The 21,442-nt window shown below is 52.1% G+C and overlaps 9 protein-coding genes across 12 annotated transcripts; 8 read left to right on the forward strand and 1 right to left on the reverse strand.

Moving 5' to 3' along the window:
• Positions 1-319: 319 nt before the first annotated feature.
• ABB37_10061 (putative dynein heavy chain) lies at positions 320-907 on the reverse strand (the record flags this gene model as incomplete). Its single annotated transcript, XM_015809792.1, has 1 exon — positions 320-907. The coding sequence occupies one exon, from the start codon at positions 905-907 to the stop codon at positions 320-322; it is 588 nt and encodes a 195-aa protein (XP_015651595.1).
• A 2,829-nt stretch (positions 908-3,736) lies between these two features.
• ABB37_10062 (putative mitochondrial calcium-translocating P-type ATPase) lies at positions 3,737-6,769 on the forward strand (the record flags this gene model as incomplete). The annotated part of the gene is made up of 1 exon (XM_015809793.1): positions 3,737-6,769. One exon carries the CDS (start codon positions 3,737-3,739, stop codon positions 6,767-6,769), a length of 3,033 nt encoding a protein of 1,010 aa, XP_015651596.1.
• A 456-nt stretch (positions 6,770-7,225) lies between these two features.
• On the forward strand, positions 7,226-9,298 carry ABB37_10063 (putative pteridin transporter; the record flags this gene model as incomplete). 2 transcript variants are annotated; one of them, XM_015809794.1, is made up of 1 exon in its annotated part: positions 7,226-9,298. In XM_015809794.1, the coding sequence occupies exon 1, from the start codon at positions 7,625-7,627 to the stop codon at positions 9,296-9,298; it is 1,674 nt and encodes a 557-aa protein (XP_015651597.1). In that variant the 5' UTR covers positions 7,226-7,624. The 2 variants fall into 2 exon arrangements, with proteins under 2 accessions (XP_015651597.1, XP_015651598.1); XM_015809795.1 differs by having other exon boundaries at positions 7,286-9,298.
• A 488-nt stretch (positions 9,299-9,786) lies between these two features.
• On the forward strand, positions 9,787-12,183 carry ABB37_10064 (putative cAMP-specific phosphodiesterase; the record flags this gene model as incomplete). 2 transcript variants are annotated; one of them, XM_015809796.1, is made up of 1 exon in its annotated part: positions 9,787-12,183. In XM_015809796.1, the coding sequence occupies exon 1, from the start codon at positions 9,943-9,945 to the stop codon at positions 12,181-12,183; it is 2,241 nt and encodes a 746-aa protein (XP_015651599.1). In that variant the 5' UTR covers positions 9,787-9,942. The 2 variants fall into 2 exon arrangements, with proteins under 2 accessions (XP_015651599.1, XP_015651600.1); XM_015809797.1 differs by having other exon boundaries at positions 9,803-12,183.
• An 848-nt stretch (positions 12,184-13,031) lies between these two features.
• ABB37_10065 (hypothetical protein) lies at positions 13,032-13,442 on the forward strand (the record flags this gene model as incomplete). Of its 2 annotated transcripts, none has more annotated exons than XM_015809798.1 (1): positions 13,032-13,442. In XM_015809798.1, exon 1 carries the CDS (start codon positions 13,182-13,184, stop codon positions 13,440-13,442), a length of 261 nt encoding a protein of 86 aa, XP_015651601.1. In that variant the 5' UTR covers positions 13,032-13,181. The 2 variants fall into 2 exon arrangements, with proteins under 2 accessions (XP_015651601.1, XP_015651602.1); XM_015809799.1 differs by having other exon boundaries at positions 13,042-13,442.
• Positions 13,443-13,912: 470 nt separating this feature from the next.
• Positions 13,913-15,387, forward strand: ABB37_10066 (hypothetical protein; the record flags this gene model as incomplete). The annotated part of the gene is made up of 1 exon (XM_015809800.1): positions 13,913-15,387. The coding sequence occupies exon 1, from the start codon at positions 13,996-13,998 to the stop codon at positions 15,385-15,387; it is 1,392 nt and encodes a 463-aa protein (XP_015651603.1). The 5' UTR covers positions 13,913-13,995.
• An 876-nt stretch (positions 15,388-16,263) lies between these two features.
• ABB37_10067 (hypothetical protein) lies at positions 16,264-16,782 on the forward strand (the record flags this gene model as incomplete). The annotated part of the gene is made up of 1 exon (XM_015809801.1): positions 16,264-16,782. The coding sequence occupies one exon, from the start codon at positions 16,264-16,266 to the stop codon at positions 16,780-16,782; it is 519 nt and encodes a 172-aa protein (XP_015651604.1).
• A 1,434-nt stretch (positions 16,783-18,216) lies between these two features.
• ABB37_10068 (putative mitochondrial hypothetical protein) lies at positions 18,217-18,897 on the forward strand (the record flags this gene model as incomplete). The annotated part of the gene is made up of 1 exon (XM_015809802.1): positions 18,217-18,897. Exon 1 carries the CDS (start codon positions 18,379-18,381, stop codon positions 18,895-18,897), a length of 519 nt encoding a protein of 172 aa, XP_015651605.1. The 5' UTR covers positions 18,217-18,378.
• Positions 18,898-19,491: 594 nt separating this feature from the next.
• ABB37_10069 (hypothetical protein) lies at positions 19,492-21,354 on the forward strand (the record flags this gene model as incomplete). Its single annotated transcript, XM_015809803.1, has 1 exon — positions 19,492-21,354. The coding sequence occupies exon 1, from the start codon at positions 19,786-19,788 to the stop codon at positions 21,352-21,354; it is 1,569 nt and encodes a 522-aa protein (XP_015651606.1). The 5' UTR covers positions 19,492-19,785.
• Positions 21,355-21,442: the final 88 nt, after the last annotated feature.

The following is a 21,442-nucleotide window of genomic DNA, read 5'->3' on the forward strand; positions in this document are numbered from 1 at the left end:
GCTACCCCTAAGCCGTGGGAATCGCCATCGTCACACGTCTCCAGCAAGGTAACAGCCCACAGATGGACTACTACTCCCCTGTACACGTTGCTCGCCTGCCGGTTGGCTCAGTAAAGGGTCCGGCTCTCATGCCTTGTAGTGGGCCGTGTTGTGTTCGGCGTGGCCAGCCCCTCGAGTCGATCACCACCACATCTGGCACAGACATCGCCGCAACCGTCGCAGCCCTCACTGTGTCATGCCTCTCTGTCGCGCTGGTGCTCTGTTCACCTCCGCTATCGTGGTGGCGGCCGCCTGTCTCTCAACAAACTCCCGGCAAGAGTCAGCTCCCTTTCATACCCCTTCTTCGCCCCTGCTCGTCTCCATTGCCTGTTGCCGTGCGGTCGCTGACGTAGTTGCGGATGGCTGGCACCACTTTGTCCATGCGCAGACATCGTACCACGACCGGCTTCTCTATGCTCGACATGTCGTTCAGCACACCGGGCAGCTCCAGCTCTAGCGGGTTCGAAGACTCGTAGAAGTCCATGAAGAACATCGCATGCTGCTGCAGCAGCTCCGTCAAGTGAGCGAAGCCGTCCAACTGCGTCGCCGCGCGGCGCAACAGCTTCCAGATCAACTCCGGCAGCCACGTGAAAGGGTTCGGCACGGCGTGGTGGTCTTCATCCTCGAAACCGCCCATCAGCACCCAGCGCAACAGCGTCGGGTCCACACCGTAGATCTTGAGCGACATGGTGAAGGAGAAGAGCAGCTGATCCCGCGCGAAGAGGGACCGGCAAATTCGCTGGTACAGACTGCGCTTGAAGGTGGTGTTGATGGCCTCGGTGCGCTCTTCCGCCTCGCTCGACTTGGCGCTGTTCATCAACGCCTCCTGGAAGATGGACATGTAGGACTGCAGCGAGTTTTGGTACATAGGATCGATGTTGGCGAGCTCCGTGACGCAAAAGCTCAGGCAACGGACGCTCGTGGCCCCCGCGCCGCCTCGGGAGTCCGGCGTGAAACCCCGCCGTAAGAGCCCCCCTACCCCCCCCCCCGCCCCCCTCTCCCATAGAGCACACCCAGGTCCATGGAGCAGCGAAAGACCTCCGTGTTGCAATCTTTTATTCCCTTTCGAAGCACATTGGTGTGGCTCAAAAAAGGGGAGCTGACACGTGATACTTAAAGGAAGCCCAGAAGCGTATACCTTATGAACCGTACGGACGGGAAAAGGTTGGGAGGCGTAGCTAGAAACAGACGCAAACCTCAAGCAAGAGTTGCAAATGATATTTGGACTGATGAGGATATAATGGAATAGGAACGGATCTGCTCCAACCAACCTGTACATCTCACTCTTTGTCGGAAGAATGCGCGTTTTAATAAAGAGGAGAGTAAATGTGAGAGTATTATCGCAATAATGTCGGGTTCTGGTCGTCGCAAAGTCGTTGTGGCTGAACCGTCTCATTTTTTGAATGAGGAAGGTTTGCGCAAAGGGCGTCGCAAAACCAAGTCACAGAAAGAATAACTTATAATTTATCGCTTTCTGGCATGCGTGTGTTCATGACGAACGCAACAATATTAACGCTGCAACGAGGTGCAACTTTGCTTTATCAAATGCATTATTAGGTTGACGACTGCGTTAGTCCTTTGCTGGTGTTTCGAGGTTACGATAGGCTCTCTCTCGTTTTTTAGTGTCAGTTGCGTGGATTATCTGCTTAGTTGAAGTGGCGTCGTGTTGGTTGTATGGCGCTGAAGAAGCCAACTGATATAACGTATTCTCTGAAGTTAAGGCACGTCAGGACGTTACACATGTCTGGAATTCGTGTACTAGTGATTGAAAACTGGAATTTGGTGGCTTCCAAAAAAGTCAAAAATGGCCTGTCGGACGAACCTTTCCTATGGGGAAATTGATTTTAATATGAGGTCTTGCTCGTCAAATTATTTGATGTACTTGCTCCTTATTTGAAGCTGTTTCACATCGTGCCGAAATAGGAACATTAACAGACTTGTACGATAGCTTTCTTTGCTCTCTTTGTAGTTTGGTTTGTTTGGTTGGCTGCTAGTCGTGCTCCGCACGAAGGAGATCCTTGTTTCTTCAGGGTTTGAATACTACAAAAGATAGAAACCGTTGGTCATGGAGCTGCTTCAAACGGCTGAATAAAAAGGTGTTTTTTTCCGATCGGGCAGATCAGCATTACGAATAGGCGCGAGTTCTTTAAATACACGCATAATTGCTCCGGCAACTGCAGAAGCAATCCTTGTTTTGACGAACAGCATGTTGAAGGTTAATTGTATCGGAAACTCGCAATCTGCGGGTTTCAAGAGCCAAATTATCTGAAGTTGCTGTACCCTCTGAGAGTGTCAAATGTATGCTCGGTAATTGACCGCTGCCTGCAAATATTAAGCCTGATCTCTAAAACGAAAGCAACGCACTTGCTTGGAGTGGTGCCCATTTTAAACTCTTCAGATCATCAGTCGTTTGATGATTGCTAGTATGAGGGAGATGCGCAGGAAGCGTTAGGTTTCAACGTTTTGATCCGAACGTTTAATAGCGTTGCAACTTTTTCTGTTTTGTGAAAATTCGGTTTAGCAATAGAGTTGTTGTTTTCACATACATAAAGGCAATCATGTTTACACGATTGGCTTGCAATACGTTGCCTCCGATGCAGGAACTGTAGCCTCCTACTGTTCAAGATAATGAAGATTTCCTCAATTCTTCAATTCGCAGAAGAGCTCTTCCTGGCTGTACTTTTTAACAACCGTTGAAGAGTGTAGCATTTTTTTTTCTGGGTTATCTCTTGGTGTTTATCATGGCCTTGTCATTTAACAAACTTCACAGCTTTGCGACAGAGTTGCTAGGGAAGTGGTCGTGAAAACGATTCTTCGTTTGTTTAAGGTCATACGCATTAAAAATGCTGCCGTTTTTTTTTTCTGGCTACTAAGTGGTTCTCTCTCTATTGTCAGAGGAAAACTGGGGAAAAACAGCCATAAGCGGCTGATATGTTCATATTTGTTCAAGTTTCGTGTTCTGATGACAAGTATGGCAACTCTTATCCATTGCATTCAGTACAAAAAAAGAATGACATGAGCCCAGTCTTGTAATTATGTCGTGTTTGCGCACGATTCATCTTATTCTGTTGTACTCACCGTTTTACAACTGAATGAGTTATCATGTCAAGTTTTAACAACGGCGTGGTGCCTTTTTGTATGTTTCAATGTCAGCAATATTGATTGCATTAGTTGCTAATGCATGTACTCCGTTTTTACAATGTTGTGTTCAAACGGAAGCAGCTCTCTCAATCTGTACGATCGGATCGTCAACTGATTGCGTAGATTTCTTGAATTCTGTTTTTATTAGTGAAGCCCTATGTGAAGGAAAGGTGTGGAAGCTGACAAGAAATCTTCTGCTGAATGACAACAAAGATCTGTACTATCATCGATGCTCTTAGTCGTACTGCGTAGGGTACTGTGTTCACCGTAGCATCTGACACGCAAATTAACGTCGGTGTTAATTTATCTATTTATAGTTTCCTCCTGTTCCATTTACTGTCTGATTTTCTCTTTCCTCAACCTCTTTTTGTTGCTAATAAATCTGCGTTTTCGTGCGCGTTTTTGATGATGATACCAATTCGAGATAACGTTCGAAACGCTACTCTTTAAACACAGTTTTTCTATTGCGGTGTTTCTTGGTATTATTCACACATAGCCTTGTATCTTTGAAATTTACAACAAAGTTTTTTTGATTTCATTCTTAAAGCGCAGAAAAATGAGCAACCTTCTTCTTCCAGATGATCCGTCTGCGATGGCTTCCAAGGTCATCTGCAAGCAGTTGGAAGTTGACGAATCTATAGGTTTGACAGAAACTGAGGCAAAAAATCGACTTCTCCACTTCGGCAAAAATGAGTTTCCTGCAGAGCCACCAACTCCGTTTTGGAAGCTGGTCGCCGCACAGTTTGACGATATGCTTGTGCGCATACTCCTCATGGCGGCGCTGATCAGCTTCATCACGGCGGTTTTGGAAAGCAATTTAATCGATTTCGTGGAACCGTTTATTATTCTTCTTATTCTCACGTTAAACGCTATTGTTGGCGTGTGGCAAGAAAACCGAGCAGATCAGGCAATTGACGCCTTGAAAGACTTTGTTCCTGAAACGGCTGTCGTCATTCGAAGTGGCGCTGCTCGTGTGGTCCTCGCTGAAAACCTTGTGCCAGGTGATGTCGTCGAAATTGCCGTCGGGGACCGCGTCCCGGCCGACATGCGCGTTTTGGCACTGGAGAGTACCACTCTGCGCGTTGACCAGTCTATTCTGAACGGTGAGTCGGTAGAGACGATGAAGCAAGTTGAGGCAGTTCATGGAAAACGAAATCGCTTTCCGGCAAGCATGGTTTATCGCGGAACCGCGGTTGTCTACGGTAAAGCTCGCGGTGTTGTGGTTCGCACTGGTATTTCGACCGAAATCGGCGCAATCGAGCGCGATGTGCGTGAGCAAGAGGAGACAAAGACGCCGCTGCAGCTGAAACTGGACGAGTTTGGCGTGCTGCTCTCTAGGGTCATCGGCTACATATGTCTGCTGGTCTTCGTGGTCAATACTCTGCATTGGTTCAAGACGCACACACCGGCAGAAAGCGAGCGTTGGTTTGAGCGCTACATCCATCCCGTCATTCACTCCCTCAAGGTGGCTGTTGCTCTGGCTGTGGCCGCCATCCCTGAGGGCCTTCCCGCCGTCGTCACAACTTGTCTCGCACTTGGCACACGCAAAATGGCTCAGCATAACGCTCTCGTGCGGGATCTTCCCAGCGTAGAGACGCTTGGGCGCTGCACAGTGATTTGCTCCGACAAGACAGGGACACTCACCACCAATATGATGTCCGTCGCGAAGGTGGTGACAGCGGAGAGTATCTCTAGTCTTCGCACGTACGACATTCATGACTCGAAATTTAATGTGGTGCCCGGCGCCGTCTCTCGCAACGGTGCACTGGTGGAAAACGTACTGGATGAAGATGCCGCGGTCGACATGCTGGCGACGGTAGCTGTCCTGTGCAACGATGCCTCACTCAGTGCGCACGGGTCGTCTGGAGATGCAGAAAAAATCGGTGAAGCCACGGAAGCTGCTCTCCTCACGATGAGCGAGAAACTAGCGCAAAACAGCGCGCAGGCCGCTGGCGCCGGCGCCTCGTTGCCTCTGGAGAAATACAGAGCCGCCAAAAGGGAGGCGTGGAGAAAGGATGCTACGCTCGAGTTCACTCGCTCACGCAAGTCTATGAGCACGTGTTGCACCTCCACTCAAGACGCACGCATGCACGCTCTGTTTGTCAAAGGCGCACCCGAGAAGGTCCTGAAGCGATGCTCTCGTTTGATGCTGTCTAATGGACAAATTGTTCCGCTTAAGCAGATATCCGTGGAGATGATGACGGGAATGATCAATCACATGTCAGGCGCCGAGGATGCTCTGCGGTGCATCGCGTTTGCTTTCCGCCCCATCGCTGATCCCGCGAAGTTGGATTTGTCAGATCCTGCCAAGTTCGAGTCGGTGGAGAGCGACCTCACATTTGTCGGTTTCTGTGGAATGCTCGATCCCCCGCGACAGGAAGTTGCAGATGCCATCGCGAAATGCCGCACAGCCGGCATCCGAGTCGTTGTTATCACTGGTGATAAGAAGGAGACTGCAGAAGCGGTGTGTCGCAAGATCGGGCTTCTCGCGCACGGCGCGACCGCGGGTCTCAGCTTCACCGGTGACGAGTTCGATCAGATGTCACTCGCAGAGAAGCGTCTCGCGGTGCACAACGGCGTGCTTTTCAGTCGCACAGACCCGTCTCACAAGATGCAATTGGTGAACCTGCTGCAGGACGAGAAACTCATCTGCGCGATGACCGGTGACGGCGTCAACGACTCTCCCGCTCTGAAGAAAGCTGACATTGGAATTGCCATGGGCTCAGGCACGGAGGTGGCGAAGGCGGCAAGCAAAATGGTGCTCGCAGATGACAACTTCGCCACGGTGGTGAAAGCGGTTCGCGAAGGCCGCACAATTTTCAACAACACCAAGCAGTTTATTCGCTACCTCATCAGCAGCAACATTGGCGAAGTGGCGTGCGTTCTCGCTACAGGTCTGTGCGGCCTGCCTGAAGCTCTGTCGCCGATTCAGCTGCTGTGGGTAAATCTCGTTACAGACGGCCTGCCCGCCACTGCACTGGGATTCAACGAGCCGGACCCGGACATTATGGAGCAGGCACCACGGCGCGTGGATGAGCCCATCGTGGGTGGCTGGCTGTTCTTCCGCTACATGGTGGTCGGCGTGTATATTGGTCTCGCCACGGTTGCCGGGTTTGTGTGGTGGTTCATCACAAACGGCTTCACCTGGACTGACATTGCGTCGTTCACGACGTGCGTTGACATGCAAAACGAGAAATGCGTCATCCTTGCCAACCCTGAGGCCGCGCGCTCAATTGCTCTTTCTATTCTCGTTGTCGTCGAGATGTTGAATGCACTGAACGCGCTGAGCGAGAATCAGTCATTGGTAGTTACTCGCCCTTCGACAAACAAGTGGCTCATTGCTGCCATCGCGTCGTCCATTGCGCTCCACCTCACCATTATGTACATTCCCTTCTTCGCAACCCTTTTTGGCATTGCGCCACTCGGAGTGGACCCCGAAGTTGTCGCCGGTGCGCAGCCGTGGGAAGTGCTGATTCCAACGGACTTCACGGATTGGAAGATGGTGCTGGTGCTGAGTATGCCTGTCATCTTCATCGACGAATTTATGAAATGGGTGTCAAGGGGCATTAACGCTCACCATACGGAGTAAGCGAAGATCCCGAAGTTGTATTTTGTTTGTGTTTAAAGAATAATAAATCTACCGCCTAGTAAATTGGAAAAAGGTTTTGATGCGGCGCAAGATGTGGACCAGTAGTGAAGGCGTTAATGCCTGGTAAATACGGGCTGGCAGCATAGATAAGGACTTTCATCTGGTTGCAATAAATGTGGTGTTTTTCTCCTTGTTTTGCGGCGCACCAAGTGTCGTTTGTCAAGACTCTACAAGGCAGCGATATAAAGGAAAAGTTCTCGTATTCGTCGTTCGAGAAAACCCAAGCGCTTGCCGAAGCACCAATGCGCTACTTGACCAAGATGAATCGAGTTCACGGGCGCTCAACAGCACCGTGAAGCACACTTTTTTTTTCGGCCTCTGCGCATTTGCCCAACATAAACAGGACCACTTCTGCTGTTGATGCTTTCTCCTGTTGTTTTACTCCTTTCTTTCTGGAGGGCCTGCTGTCGCCGTTCACACTCGTGTTTGTCTTTGTACGTGCGTAACACTTGTCGAAGACCGCAAAACATAAGCCCTCCTTTTTTCTAATTGAGGGATAAAAGCTCCTTTTTTATCTTTGACCTCTCAGCTTTCATCGTCGAGTAGAATGCGGCCAATGCGGTGAGCGGGAACGCAGCCAATTTCGCAACTCCGGTAGCTTCTCAAGAGGGAGTAGTCGGCTATGTCCACCCTGACTCCGCAGCGCTCTTCTCCGTCGTGCCGTGCGTAAAGGCGATCCCCATCTTCGGCACCGCAGTGGAGCCTTTCGGGCCCAAGTGCGTGACGTCGCTGGGCGTGGTCTACGTCCTCAGCAAAGGCGTCGGCAAGACGTTGCTGACGACCGCCCAGTACGCGATGTTCATGGAGAAGTACGGTGTCACGCCGGAGGTGTACCAGCGCATGTATGGCATCAGCTCCATGGGCTTCTCCATCAAGCCGCTCACCGCCGTCCTCAGCGACACCTTCTACTTCTTTGGCTACACGAAGCGGTGGTACATGGCGCTCTCGTGCATCGCCGGAGCCGTGTGCTCTGTGGTGTTCGGCGTGTTGCCATTTAAAGAGTCGAGCGCCGGGATCGCAGGTGCGATGATCTTTTTATCGTCTTTCTGCGTTGCAAACATCGACGTACTGTCGGAAGGCCACTACAGCCGCCTGATCAAACGCCAACCTGTCCCGGGTGCCGATCTCATTTCGTGGATCTGGGCTTTGATCATTGTGGGTCAGATTATCGCCCCAGCCATCCAGGGACCGCTGTCGGACTCTGGCCGTCCCACCGTCTGCATCGTCCTCTCCGCCGCTTTGCAGGCGGTGTGTGTGTTCTTCTTCATCTTCAACTGGTACGGTGAGAAGAAAAACGCCGTGGAGCGCCGCGAGGATCACATGTTTCTGTTGAAACAGGAGGCACTGAGGCAGCAGGAGATGAGCTCGGAGTCCGTCAAGGACGGCATGGTCGTCTACGGCAACGCACCGGACAGCGAGAAGGTTCTGCCACCATTTAACAGTGCATTCAGTTTTCAGGAAGACGGCCCGAACGAGCTGGTGCAGTTTGGTGAGCTACATAACGAGGCAGAGGAGGTGGAGGAGGCGATGGACGTTGACTTCGAGGTGCCGACGTGCATGTGCGGCATTTTTGGCGTGAATAAAGAAGTCATCTTACGCAACGCCTCCGTCGCAGTCTACGGTGTCGTCCTCACTGCGGGTGTCATCGTCTTGACCATTCTCGACATCGTCGGGACGACCTATCAGCTGCTGTACGGCTGCGTGGTGATCTCCGTTGTGCTGTGCGTGGCCGGCTTCATCTGCATCCCGGTGACGATCATGAAGGCGAACTTCTTCGGGTGGTGCCAGCTCGTGTCCTACTTCGTTATCACCGGTGCGACAGACAACTTTTACATGGCAGACGCAGACTGTCTTCCTGATGGCCCCCACTTCTCGCAGACGTTCTACAACACCGTCGGCGCGGTCATCGGCAACGTTGCCGGTCTCTTCGGTGTGTACATGTTCTCGCGCGTCTTCTCGAAGCAGAGCTACCGTGTAACGTTGATTATCACCACGCTGGTCCAGGTCTTTGCAAGCGTGTTTGACATCGTCATCGTCGAGCGCTGGAATCTGTATATCGGCATTCCTGATCACGCGATGTACATCATGGGCGATGCTGTTGTGTACCAGGTGTGCTACATGCTGAACTTCATGCCGCTGAACATGCTGATCTCCCGTCTGTGCCCGAAGGGCTGCGAGAGCACGATGTTTGCCATCCTGGCGAGCTTCAGCAACTTGGGTACGTCGACGTCGTCCACGATTGGTGCGATTTTGATGGAGACGGTGTGGCCGATCCGTTCCGACGTCCCATGCAACTTCAGCAACTTGCGCTGGCTCACCTCATTGTGTCCCTTCTCGTCATTCCGCTGGTGTTTGCCCCGATCCCTGGTGCCCGCGTCTGCGACCCCATTGACTCTAAAAAGGTGGAAGCCTCTGTCCGTCTTTCAAGAGTGGATGGATGGACTCTCGATATGGATTTGCTGTCGTTGATGTTGTTGGGGCGCTCATTCGCACGCTGCATTGAAATAACGCAAAAACCGACGAAACCTTAACTCGAATCCAGACACATTCTTTTTTCTTTTTAGTTCCATAAAACTCTCGAAGATCGTTCACTTCACAGTTTTGCACTTGCGATACAACCATTTTCTTGACGTAGCAAAGTCATTCTCGGTTCAACAGACCAACAGAGATATTGAAGAGGGGCAAAAGCACAGTCCTGACTACGCAGATAATCAACTTCTCTATTTCTGCTTGTTGTCATCTGCGTCACAAAGATGTACGTGTGATTGGAAACAAAAATTTGGTGTTTGGTGTTTCCGTGTGGCTATAGGTTTCTATGCACTAGCACAGGTTTTTTTTTCTTCGGAGGGCGGTACGTTTTCGTGCTCGTTATTGTAGTGGCTCTATTTTGCAGGCACTGACACATACATCTCATCTTTTTTTCAATTCTCTATTCCTCTCTCACCGCTTCTGTTGTCAGTGCCGTGAAAACTAAGCGCTACAGTTTTCTCGCGCCTTTCTTTCTTGTTGGCGACGCTGTGTATCACCATTAGAATAATAATCGTAAGAGAAGAGAAGCAAACGGTGTGCGCGGCCCGAGTAAGGAAAAGTAAGAATTGTTTTCTGAAAAAACAATGACACAACTCCCTCCTTTTCACACCATGGCGAAGCGCTCTCCTCTGAGCCGCAACTCCGACTCAAAGGCCGATCCGTATGAGCTTCTCGCCGCAGTGAAAAACGATCCAGCGTTGCCTGTGCAGCTGAAAGAGAAGATAGCCACGGCAATGGGACGACTCCGCGAGACGCAACCGCCAACGGATCCTCCGAGCCCGCATCGTGTCACTGTGAAAAGCAGTGCACATCATTACTTTGAGCACTTTGTAAGCGGGAATGCCCCGCTGCACTTCTGTTTCTCCGGCAATCCCGCTGGGCGAATGCGTGCAAAGCACTTCGATATTGCGTCTTCCAAATTGCCAGGTGCCCTCCTTTTATCGACTCACAGCACCGTCATGCAGCGCGACACGCCTGCACTGCAGAATCCCAAGGAAGTCTTTGACGAGCTCAACAGAATTGCAATGCAGACGCTCCGGTACATCGAAGAGGTCGAAGAAATGGAGTTCGATGTGACAAACTTGCGGGAGCACGACGGAAGTGTCATGGAGGACAGCGAGCGGCTTTTTCTCTCGGTGTGCTGCAGTGTGTTTGCAAACTTCTCCTTCTTCACGACGCTCCACATCAACGCAGGGAAGTTTTTCCACTTTCTCGGCGAGCTCTTCACTTACTACCCGACGGACAACCGGTATCACAACTCCACGCACGCGGCAGACGCGTTGCAGATGATGTCGCTGTTTTTTAGAGAGCCCTCGGTGAATTTTCTCTTCACCGACGAGGAGATTGCAACCTGTTTCTTGGCTGTTCTTTCCGTCGATGTAGCGCACCCTGGTGCGACGGATGCGCTTCTCGTTGCCTTGGACCACCCACTGGCCTCCGTCTTCGGCGACGCCGCAATTGCAGAGCACGCCTCGCTGCTCGTGATGACGAGCATTTTGATGCGCGACGACAACTTCTTCCTTCTCCACGACGATCCCAACCCGATCGATGGGGCCCACCTGGTAAAAGAGGCGTTGTACGACGTTGTGATGAATGCAACACCGCGCTGCAGGCCTGCACTGATGACGGCGCTGCACAAGACCGCACAGAGCGATCACATCACGGACGCAGACACGCCGAAATTGATGGCGGCGCTGTTGATCATGGCAAGCAACAGCTTCGCCTTCCGCACGCAGGCGCAATTCTGTCGCATGGGTGCGTGGCTGCTTTCCGAGTACCACCGCGAGGAGTGCGAGGCGCAGCGCCACTCGATCCCCGCCACAACCCCGCACATCAAGTCAGCGGAAGTCTTCACCGTACTGGTCGACTACATCAACGTCATGCTGCGGCCCATTATGACGGCGGCCCTCGCCCTTGTCCCGATCGACTTGCGTGACCGCCTGGAGGCCAACATCGACGTCCGCGGGGCTGCTACCGGAGAGCGTTTTATCGGCCCGCTGGTCGAGAGCTCGAGCACGCTGTGGTCCACCAGCTCCGTATCCGTGATGGAGATTTTGAAGAAGGTGGCGGCGCACGCTAACAGCGTAGATCGAAAAGCGTCGAGGGGTGCCATCCTCAATGCTTCGCCGGCGCGCACCAGCGGAACGGTTCCGTGGATGATGCGCGCGGACTCCTTCAGCAGCATCAGCTCCGCCTCCGAGTCGATGAACGTCACAAAGCGCGATGAGCCGGTCCCTTTGCAGACGTCGCAGTCGTTGACCTCGCAGTTGTTCCCGTCAGGCAGCAGCACAGCTCCACGTCTTGGCCGGTCGGAGCACTACTTCTCCTTCCTTCGTCTCTACGACAAGTGCGAGAGGGCCGGCGATTCGGCCAAGAGCTTTATGGGGCAGCTCTTGTTTCTCGCGCTGCAGCTGGATCCGCGGTACATCGCGGCTTACGCTCGAAAAGCATACGGCGAAGACTGCAGCGGCTCGGACTGCGCGGAGATGGGTCTCCTCATCGCGGGAACGGAGGAGGCGCCGTCGTCGGCGGAGGTCATTGCGAGTCGTGTGCCCGGCGGCTCCTTTTCAACCCGTGCCGCGGACGAGGTCGATCATACCGACGGCTTTGTGCTTTTTCTTATGGAGATGTACAGCTCGCGCGAAGAGGCTCTCAACGCCATGGAGCACGAAAGCGTGACGGACGACGGAACGCAGGGTGCTGCGTCGACGACGGAGAGAATCACCTTTGAGGCGGTGCCGCCGTGCCAGCGTAACTCGCCCATTCGACTGCCTGTGAACACCGAAAGCCGTACCTCCGATGTTCGCCACCGTTTGGTGCCGTAAATATATGCAAGTCGTACCACGATGTGTTCGTATCACCTGCGTTTATCTTTTTTTTTCCTCGCCTTTTTTTTCTCTTTAAGTTGCTTCCGGTTTCCCTTTCAATTTTCAATGCTGCTCAAACTTCTACCTCTGTCCAAGTGTGATCTAGAAAGGCGTTAGAAAGCACGAAAGCAGAGCATGCGCTGGGGCATACACATTCATTCGCTCACACGCACGCACGCACAAACGCAGAAGTGAACGGGCAGGTACGTTTCGTATGAAAGTGCAGGCGGTGTTTTTGGAACGCTGGAAAGGAGAATTTTTGGTGATGCTGCAGCTTCTCCTCTTCTCTACTTTCAGACGTTTTGTTTCGTCTGAGCAACGCACGTACACATTTACTTGTCGCTTTTTGTGGTTGCTGTTTTTTTGTTGTTGTTGTTGCTGTCTTTGCTTTCCTTCCTCTGTCTCACTTCCTATGCACTTACCTTCCCTTACCGTTTCAGGAGTTTCAAACCCAGGATTTTGTCCTTTCAAGTACTCCCGCAAGCAATGAAAAAAAGAAAAGAAAAAACGCCTCTCAAACAGCGAAAACGCGAAGCGGATCAATCTCGAAAGGACTTGTGAAATTCAGTACACTTTCTCTGCCTCCATCCCTAAAGTGTGTAGCTCTGTTGAGAGAGCTGCGTTTTTGCACCTGCCGTACGTACGACAAAGAGCGCAGGGAGAAGAAAGAAAGAAAAAAGCACTCTGGCGCTGTAGCAAGGAAACACTGCTCTGCGATATTGATACATATGAGTGGTATCATAGGCCGTGTCTTCCATCGTTCAGCTCCTCACTTTTCTTCAAACCTTTCTCTCATAAAATCTCTCAGCTGTTCACAGCTACGACAAAGGTAAACACTTGCGCATTGCGTGAGAGTTGAAAGGCGCGAACCGTATTGAGATTTTTCTGTGTGTCCACGAATAAGTGCATATTTATATTTATATATATTGCTCCCTTAGCAAAGAAGGCAAGTGAAAATGGGTCCGCGAGTTGCTGGCTTTCTCGTTGGCGGGTTCGTCACAGCGTCTGTCTCTGCTGCGCTCTTTCATTACGATTTCTTGCGAAAACAGGAAGTGACAAATAAGAAGACTGAAGAGGTCGCGCTGCAGGCTGACATCATCGTAAACCGGTTTCGTGTGATTGAAAGTGGACTCCGCACGCTGAGCAAACGCGAAGAAGCAGCTGCGGCCGCGGCGGCTGCAGCCGTCACTCCCAATACTGCCATTTCGCAGTCGTGAGAAGCGACTACCTGAATTCTTCTTTCATAAACACTATTTAGCGGTGCAAAGCCTTCCACAACAGCGATTTTACGTCTGCTACAAAACTTCCTGTTGCTCTCCATCAAATGGAATAAATCTCATGATGATGAAAAGGATCATGAATCAGATCACAGTGAAACTTAACAGTAACGAGTTTTTTATTTAGTTATGTCTTGCGTGACCGTTTGTTACTCATCAACTTTGGGCCTCTCTCTTAACGGTCACTGTGAAACCTTGTGCTGTAATCCTCGAGGGCGACTAGAGCGCTCTTTGCTGCTATGTGTGCTGAGGCTGGTTGCGTCTCTTCTCCTTTCGTTTTCTCTTCCCTGCAAAAATCTGTTCTCTTCGCCTTTTCCCTCTTTCCGTCATGTCTTTCCTTTCTTGGCGCATTTGTACGCTGTCGCTCTCTCTCACTCTATACTTGCCCTCCAACCGTGTGACACGGCGCCAGCTTCTCGTATCGCAGCCACAGCACTCAGCTCACAGCCCAGCATTTCCAGCGTCCATTTCAATTCTATCCTTCCCCGAGACAATGTTCACACCTTATCCCATACAGCAGAGGTCGGCGAATGGCATGCCAGCGACGCTCGTGTACCCTCAGACTTACTACACGAACGCCAGTCTTCCGTACCCCGTTCAGGGCTACGGAGGGGTGTTCGGCACGTACGGCAACGCACCAGTAATGGTTGCAGGTACAGGAAAAACAACGCAACCGGTCAGTATGTACGCTGGTCACTCTGTCACACCAATGTACTTTGTCATGGAACCGAATGCGAGTGCTTCCGTGCCCGCCACGTTGCCGACGCACGCCGTCAGTGCCGCCGCCACCCCCGCCAAAACTGTCTGTTGCGCCGCCCTCGATGCATCGAGCACGAGCTCCGACATGAAGCTGTCTCACTCCGGCAGCTGGAACTCACTGTCCACTCAATCGTGCAGCTGGGGTGGCGAGAGCGCCTCTCAGCTCAGCAGCGGTCTTTCAGCCAGCTCCGTCCGCACACGCCCGCAGCACGACGTGGGCATCTGGGGTTTCGCACTGGTGGACCAACTGCACCCGTCCCTCCAGCGGATTCCCGTCCCGCCGTCGTGCGTGTGTGAGCCAACCGTGGGTATCAGCCTCTACGACAACGACGTGGTCGCGAGCAGCACACGCCGCTGCAAGAGCTCTGTGTGTCTGCTACACGCCCAGGGCCTCGGCTGCGCGGAGGGTGCGCGCTGCCGCTGCTTCCACGTGTCGCCGCAGTATTTGCAGCAGTGCCGCGACACCACCGAATCCCTGTGCTGCAGTCTGCACAACTGCTACTACTCGCAGGAGATGCTGGGGTCGAACTGCGCTCCTCACCTGGTGGGCCGCCGCTTCGTGCTGAGCCTCGATGACCCCTCGCGTTTCCCGCAGGATGGCGGCAAGCCCCACCGCATCGACCTCTCCCTTCTCAACTTCAGCCTCACTGTCGGTCTGGAGACGCTCCCGTATGTGGACGGCGCCTACGTGATCTCGTGGAAGAAGCGCGTGTGCCACCTGAACATCGATGGAAAGTGCAAATGGACCAAGGACTGCGGCCACATCCACATGTGCCGCCAGCTCACGAAGGTACTACAGGACGCCGAGAGTCTGACCGTCATTAAGGCGCTGCAGGCAAAGAACACGCCCAAGAATGCCGCGGACCTGTACCGCGATATCATCCTCAGCGAGACCACCTTGCGCTACGTCCGCTCCTCTTCTGTCTACCCGCTCGTGGCCTCACTCATTGCCGCTGGGGACGTAGACTCGCTGAAGGCGCTCGCCAAGGCACAGTGCGCTCTCTTGCCGTCGCAATATGCCGCGGTCCGGCAACTTGGTGTCGAAACGAACAGCGGTGACGCCGTTTCTCGTGCTGCACCCATCAGCCCCAAGCTCGTTGGCCTGTTGATGCCAAAGCTCTACTAGGTTGGCTTGCTCGAACACACGCTCGCACACGTACGCAATCATTTTCGCTGAAAGGACACTTCTACGAAATAATAAAAGGCACTTTACTGTTCATCTTTTTTATTATTTCTCCTCTAACTTAAGGGGGCCCTGATAGCGAACTTCAGCGAGCGCCAAATTGTTAATGCTTTATCTACAAACGATTTTCTTTTATTCCTCTTTCCTTTCTTTGTCCTAGGTCAAATGCTCTTTTGTTTCCTCTTTGCATATCTTTCGTATGTATGTAAACATACATATATTTATATATATTAATATGCTCCTAGTTTTCTCACGTCTTCCGGATGTCAACTTTGCCCGGCATCTTTTTGTTGTTAACGTATGGATATATATACTTTTCTTTTTCTGTAGAATCGTTGAAAAGTGAGGTTTTTCCCCCTTTTTTCAGAGTACCGTTTCATAGATCGCGGAGGTACGAATGTATGGGTAGGTACGTGAACAGCGTCAGATGAGAGAAACGGCAGCGGAAGGAAGAAAAACTGTTGTGAAACTGCTTAGCCTTTAGCGGCGCCTCTGAGCCTATTCGTGAAGGCAGCGTGAAGGTTTCCTGTGGACGATTAAGGGGATCGTTTTGAGTGCCAGATGACGCGTTAACGCAGGCTGCCACTCTTTACCTTCTACGTATCTTCCTCGTGCAAGTCTAATTTACGCAGAGACAGAACAAGCAGGATCCTTTCATGTGAAAATGTTTCACGTTACTCACTTCTTCCCACAGCTTTGCAGCCTTGCCTTTTCCATCAAGTGTCCATGTCACGAGATGGAATGGCGCAAAAGCGAACTGGCTTTCCGTACCTTCAGTTTCTTTATCTTATCACCTGTTAATCTCTCCACTATTCTAAAATGCTGTTTCTTTTTTCTTCTGTTGCCTTCAACGAGTCTCTTCTTGGAGCATCTCTCTCTAAATATATTTATGTCGTTTTTTCCTCCTCTTTTTACTGCTTTCTCGTCAAAACAACTCGAGTCTTGCTCCTTCGCTGTCGGCTGTTGTTACAAATGCAGAGAGGCGCTGGCGACGAAGAACGGCCTGACTGCAAAACTGTTAAACAACAAGCACACCGTTGTGTTTTGCCTTCATGGAAGGGCTTGACAATGCAATCGAACTTTTTGTACGCATTTAATGAAGCAGAAAGGATAGCTTTCCCCTCCCCTGTAAACATCCCTTCCCTCACTTGCACTTTTTTTTCTCCACTCCCGATCCCTTTCCCGTCCCAAAAAATGTCTTCGTTTCTGTTTCTGTTATTTTTTTTTCAGCCCACAATAGCTTCTTCTACAGCTATTAGTGCTTTGCTTCATGGACATGGAGTTTGGCTGGGAAGCCTGAGAAGAGACAAGTCAACGTCGTTCCTCACTTCAAAATGAGCCAAAACTCTCATGACCTTTTTTTTGCTCCTTCGATCTTCGATTATTGTATTTTTCTCCGACTTTTTGTGTGTGTGCCGTTGTTGTGATTGAAGGTCCATGTCGAACGCAGCATCAGCCAGAAATGCATCACCTTGCAGCAGTACCTTCGCGTAACAAAGGCGCATCTCTGCCACAAATTTGTGTGTTTTCTTAAATATATATATATATATATATATATATATATATTTGATCCCAATTCGAACTTTTTTCGCTTACCGCAGCGCTGAGGGGTCAGCGAGGAAGAAGGAGAGGCGTACTTCACACGTAGCGAACAACTCTTTTTATGCCTTTTTGTAGGTGCATCTCTCCAGCTCGTCCTTTGTTGTTTGTTTTTTCTATGTGTTGGTGTGTGTGTGTGTGTGTGTGTTTAGTAAAACAACTTAACGCAACATGCTGTTTTCAGCTCTGTATCAAAGAAAAGAAGGAGGTATCTCCGTTTTCTACGGATGTCACAAGCTGTGCCGTCCTTGCTCACACGCTTGCGCAGCATTTCCGTGGAAGATTTCAAGCGTTTTCTTTTTATTTTTACTTTTTTATTATCGATTCCTTTTCTCACCAGGCTATTTAGGCTTTTACTTTTGCGGTCTACCGCGTCTTTTTTTATTGTGGTTGTTAGAGGTGGGAACTCCTGATCCACTAAAAACGTCTGTTGCAGTGCACTGCCACGCGACCACTGCACGGCGTCACCTCTTTTTTTCTTTCGTATGTGTGTCAAGAGAAACGAGAAGATCCACTCGAGTCGATCAAAGCGTGGCGACAACGTTCACGAAGTAAGGTGAAGCACTGCCTGACTGTTCCTTTGAAGCAGTTTCGTACTGCCCTGGTCGCGCAGTAGCTTGAAGACACAAGAAAAAGAAATGTTTGAACGTGAGACGTACAAAGAGCTTCACATGAAAGCTCCACTTTACGTATCATTACCAGAGGGGAGACCTGTGTTTTGATGGAGTAAATGGAGTTTCTTCATTCTCGTACCGTATCAAACTGCGCCAGGTGAATCTATATATATACTTTTTTTTTTGAATGAAATCACCCTGAACACTTCATCTATTATACATGAGGCATCCGCCATCAATAAAGAACACAAGGCTGACAACGTGCAATTTGATGTGTTCAGCAGCATAATTGCAATGGCACGAGCGTGCTGAAAGTGAGACAAACAAAAAAAGGCGCGTATTTCGTCGCTTCATGCGACGTAACGTCTAAAGCGAAACTCACGCGATGCCAACCGCAGATGTAACGCCAGTTGGCCCGCCGTCTCAAGGTGCCAAACTAACTTCTGCAGACGTAAATTTCTCAACAGTCATTCTAGCTTTCCTCTTGATCTGCTGTCAATCTATTTATCTGAAACATGCGTGCACGTATGTCTCCTCGTGCTGTATACCACTCTTGCGCAGTTGAAGAGAGGTCCACTGCAAAAGTGAGACATTGTTTATCGGCTGAAGCTCTTCTGGTTTTCTTTCTTTGAAATCTCGGTTGTAGTAGGTCTCCCCACTCACACACCCACATTCACCGTGCTGGTTGGAAGATCATTGAGAACGTTTGCACTCATCAGCCATGGCGCAGTGGATCCCAAAGACAGCCTGGAAGGTCTCTAACCTCAACAAGCGGTACGGCACTCCGTACATGTCGAAGGGACACGCAGCTTTAGACCCTCAGCACAGTCTAGACGCGTACGCATCGCTGCTGCACAACGTGTCGGCAGAGGCGATTCGCAATGCCATAGCGGCCATTGGCGGCCTCTCTGCCGGTGCAGTGGTCGTTGACGTTCGCAACGAGGCAGAGCGGCGGCAGCAACCGCTGATCAGCTCGGCGGTAGTCGCATTGCACCCGCACGATATCTTGTCTGGCGCAGCCGCCCCCATCTTGCCCACCGACAAGAATCGAGCGGAGGTGTTTGTTGCAGCGTCGGACTCGCAGCGGGCGGTGAACACGTGCGCGGCCCTGCGACGGTGGGGCTACACGAACGTATCCGCCGTGAGCGCATCTGCCGTGGCGGAGGCGTTGGCGGACGCACAAGCGTCTGAAGCGGCTGCTGCAGGAACGGCGGCAGCGTCCGAGGCCGCGGCGCGGTAGCTTGGAACCTTTTTGTATGGTAAAAGTGGTCGTTTGGCGAGGAAGACGGTTGTTTCTTTTTCTTTGCATTTACATATCTCTTGTATGTTTCTCGTGTGTGTGAAATGCCCTGTGGGTCTCTGTTGTTTTCTAGGCGCGATGCTGTCTTCCGGCACTGGTCATCACACATACAAAACGAAAATGAATTCACAACGAAACGTGATGATCGCTGTTTTAGTTGGTGCTGCGAAGAAAAGGTGAGGGAAGTCATCTCCTCTATTTTGTTCGGTTGCACGCGTGTTAGCATGTCGTTAACGCACTCACGCGCCTCAGTCCAGCTAGAAGACGATGAGGACCTTACAAGCATGTTTAAACAGTTGCACGATTTCTTTACGCAAGTTGGCCTCCGCACTTGCCTGAGTTTTTTCTTCTTTTTTAGAACTCCGCTACAAATTAAGCTGTGCCAATGTCTGTAGTCGAAGTGAGTACATATGATATATATTTACTTGCCATTCACCTGTTGTATCTCCTCTTCGCTTACTCTGCCGCACCTGGTCCTGTTTTCATTATTATATCCGTGTGCTCCTTTTCTTCTCGGTGTCATTCACGGATCGCAGCTCTACACGACGACTCCAACCTAACCTCACCAAACCGGCAACGAAGAACAGTGTGGAGCAGACAGCTGTTTCACTGCGCCCCCTTTAAAAAAATCCTCGAAAATAGCTTTTTCCTACGTCTTTTCTTGTGCTTTCTTTTCATAGTTGATAGGCGCTCTCTTCTCACTTCCTTTGTTCTTTCGTTCAAGCATACAGAACTTTTTAAATCATCTGTGTGCGTACTCGCCCCGAAAGAAACCGCGCGCAATTTCGCTAACCTTATACAAAACAGCATCAACAGCAGCAGCGTCAAATGGATTACGGAGAAGCTATTGTGAAGCGGCGCCCGTCGCGCCCGCAGGTGCACCCCGAGCCGCTGGACGAGCCCCACGCCACCGCACCGCGGCACGGGGACGAGGAAACTACCGGGGCGGCCGGTGGAGTCGAGGCACCGGTACACTACCACGGCGACGCCGCCGAAGAGGTCGCGCCGTCGCGGCCGACCAGCAAGCCTTCCGCGGTCACCGCCGAGCGCCGTGGCGAGGCGGAGGCGGAGAGCGACGACGACGACGCCCGGTCCACCTCGCCCACCGACGAAGAGGAGGGTGCGGCGGCCCACGACGGCCTCGAAGAGGCTGCCACCGCACCACCGCCACCACGGCCGATGAAGACGGCCCGCCCGCGCGATGCGAAGGCGAAGAACTCGGCGAAGACGGAGAAGGCGAAGCGCGCCAAGAAGGAGGCGGAGACCGCACCTGGCGCTGCGGCTGCTGCTGCGACGGCGACGCCTGCGGCGCCAAAGAAGAAGAAGCCCACGCATCGGGTAAACCTCGCCAACGTGGAGAAGCAGCCCCCGGTCGCGGAGGGTGTCAACACTCCACGTAGCATTGCGGTGTGTGAAAAGCACGGCGTCAACCCTGCCGAGCTGGCGCACTACCCCAAGGAGCACTTCAAAGGCGCCGGGGTGGAGGATGAGGTCGTCGAACTGCGCTACCACAGCTACGAGAAGCGCCGTAAGGCCCGCATGGCGGAGCTGATGCCGGACTACCGCGCTGCAGTGAAGCACAGCACTCCGCGCCCGCTTACTCCCGCGGAGGACGTCGACGCGAATGCACCAGCCGCCGCGCAAGCGGAGGAGGAGAAAGAGGAGACCCAGCGCACCACGACGGGGCCGATGGACGACGAGGAAAAGATGCGCCGCCAGTTCGAGGCCCAGCACCAGCGTCTGCTCGAACAAGAACGCCGCAAGGCGAACGGCGGCAGCGGTGGCTACGACTTCGACGGCTACCGCCGCGGCTCTGCCGGGGCCAGCTATCCGCGTGGCACGTCACCGAGCCGGCGTTCCGTCAGCACCGCTGGTCTCGGCCGACTCACCGTCGACCAGCCCTACAGCGCTGTCAAGATCTACAGCCAGAGCATAGCTGAGGAGCGCCCGCTGACGCAGAACGAGGCCGTCATGATCGAGGAAATCAACGAACGTGAGGCCCACCGCCTCGACACGCAGGAACGCGCTGTCATTATTCGTGAGAACAAGGAGCTCATACACGTGGAGCGGGAATTGGAAAAGGAGCGCCGCACCACAGCCAACGTGCGGGCGAAGGCCCAAGAGCGCGAGCGCATCCAGTATGAGCTCTTCAAACACACCAATGACCGCTACCAAGAGGCCTTCGCACGTCGTCAGAACCTCGAGGAACAGCGACAGGCGAAGTTGATGGAGAGCATCGCGGAGAAGGACGGTCACGCCCACTCCAACGGCCGGTACGCTTCATTGATTTCCCGCAGTCGCCAGAGCGGCTCGTTGACGCGTCGTCGCTCTAGCAACTCCGACGCTCAGCCGCAGGTACAGCCCACGGAGGAGCGCGAAGGAGGAGCGAACGAGTAGAAGCAAAGCAAAGCAGGAAGAAGGCTTCAACGCTGCCGTGTTTATCACACCCGAATAAGCGCGGTTTTGATTTTTTTCGTTTGTTTGT

Source organism: Leptomonas pyrrhocoris, assembly GCF_001293395.1.
Source record: "Leptomonas pyrrhocoris isolate H10 chromosome Unknown, whole genome shotgun sequence".
NCBI classification, from domain to species: domain Eukaryota; phylum Euglenozoa; class Kinetoplastea; order Trypanosomatida; family Trypanosomatidae; genus Leptomonas; species Leptomonas pyrrhocoris.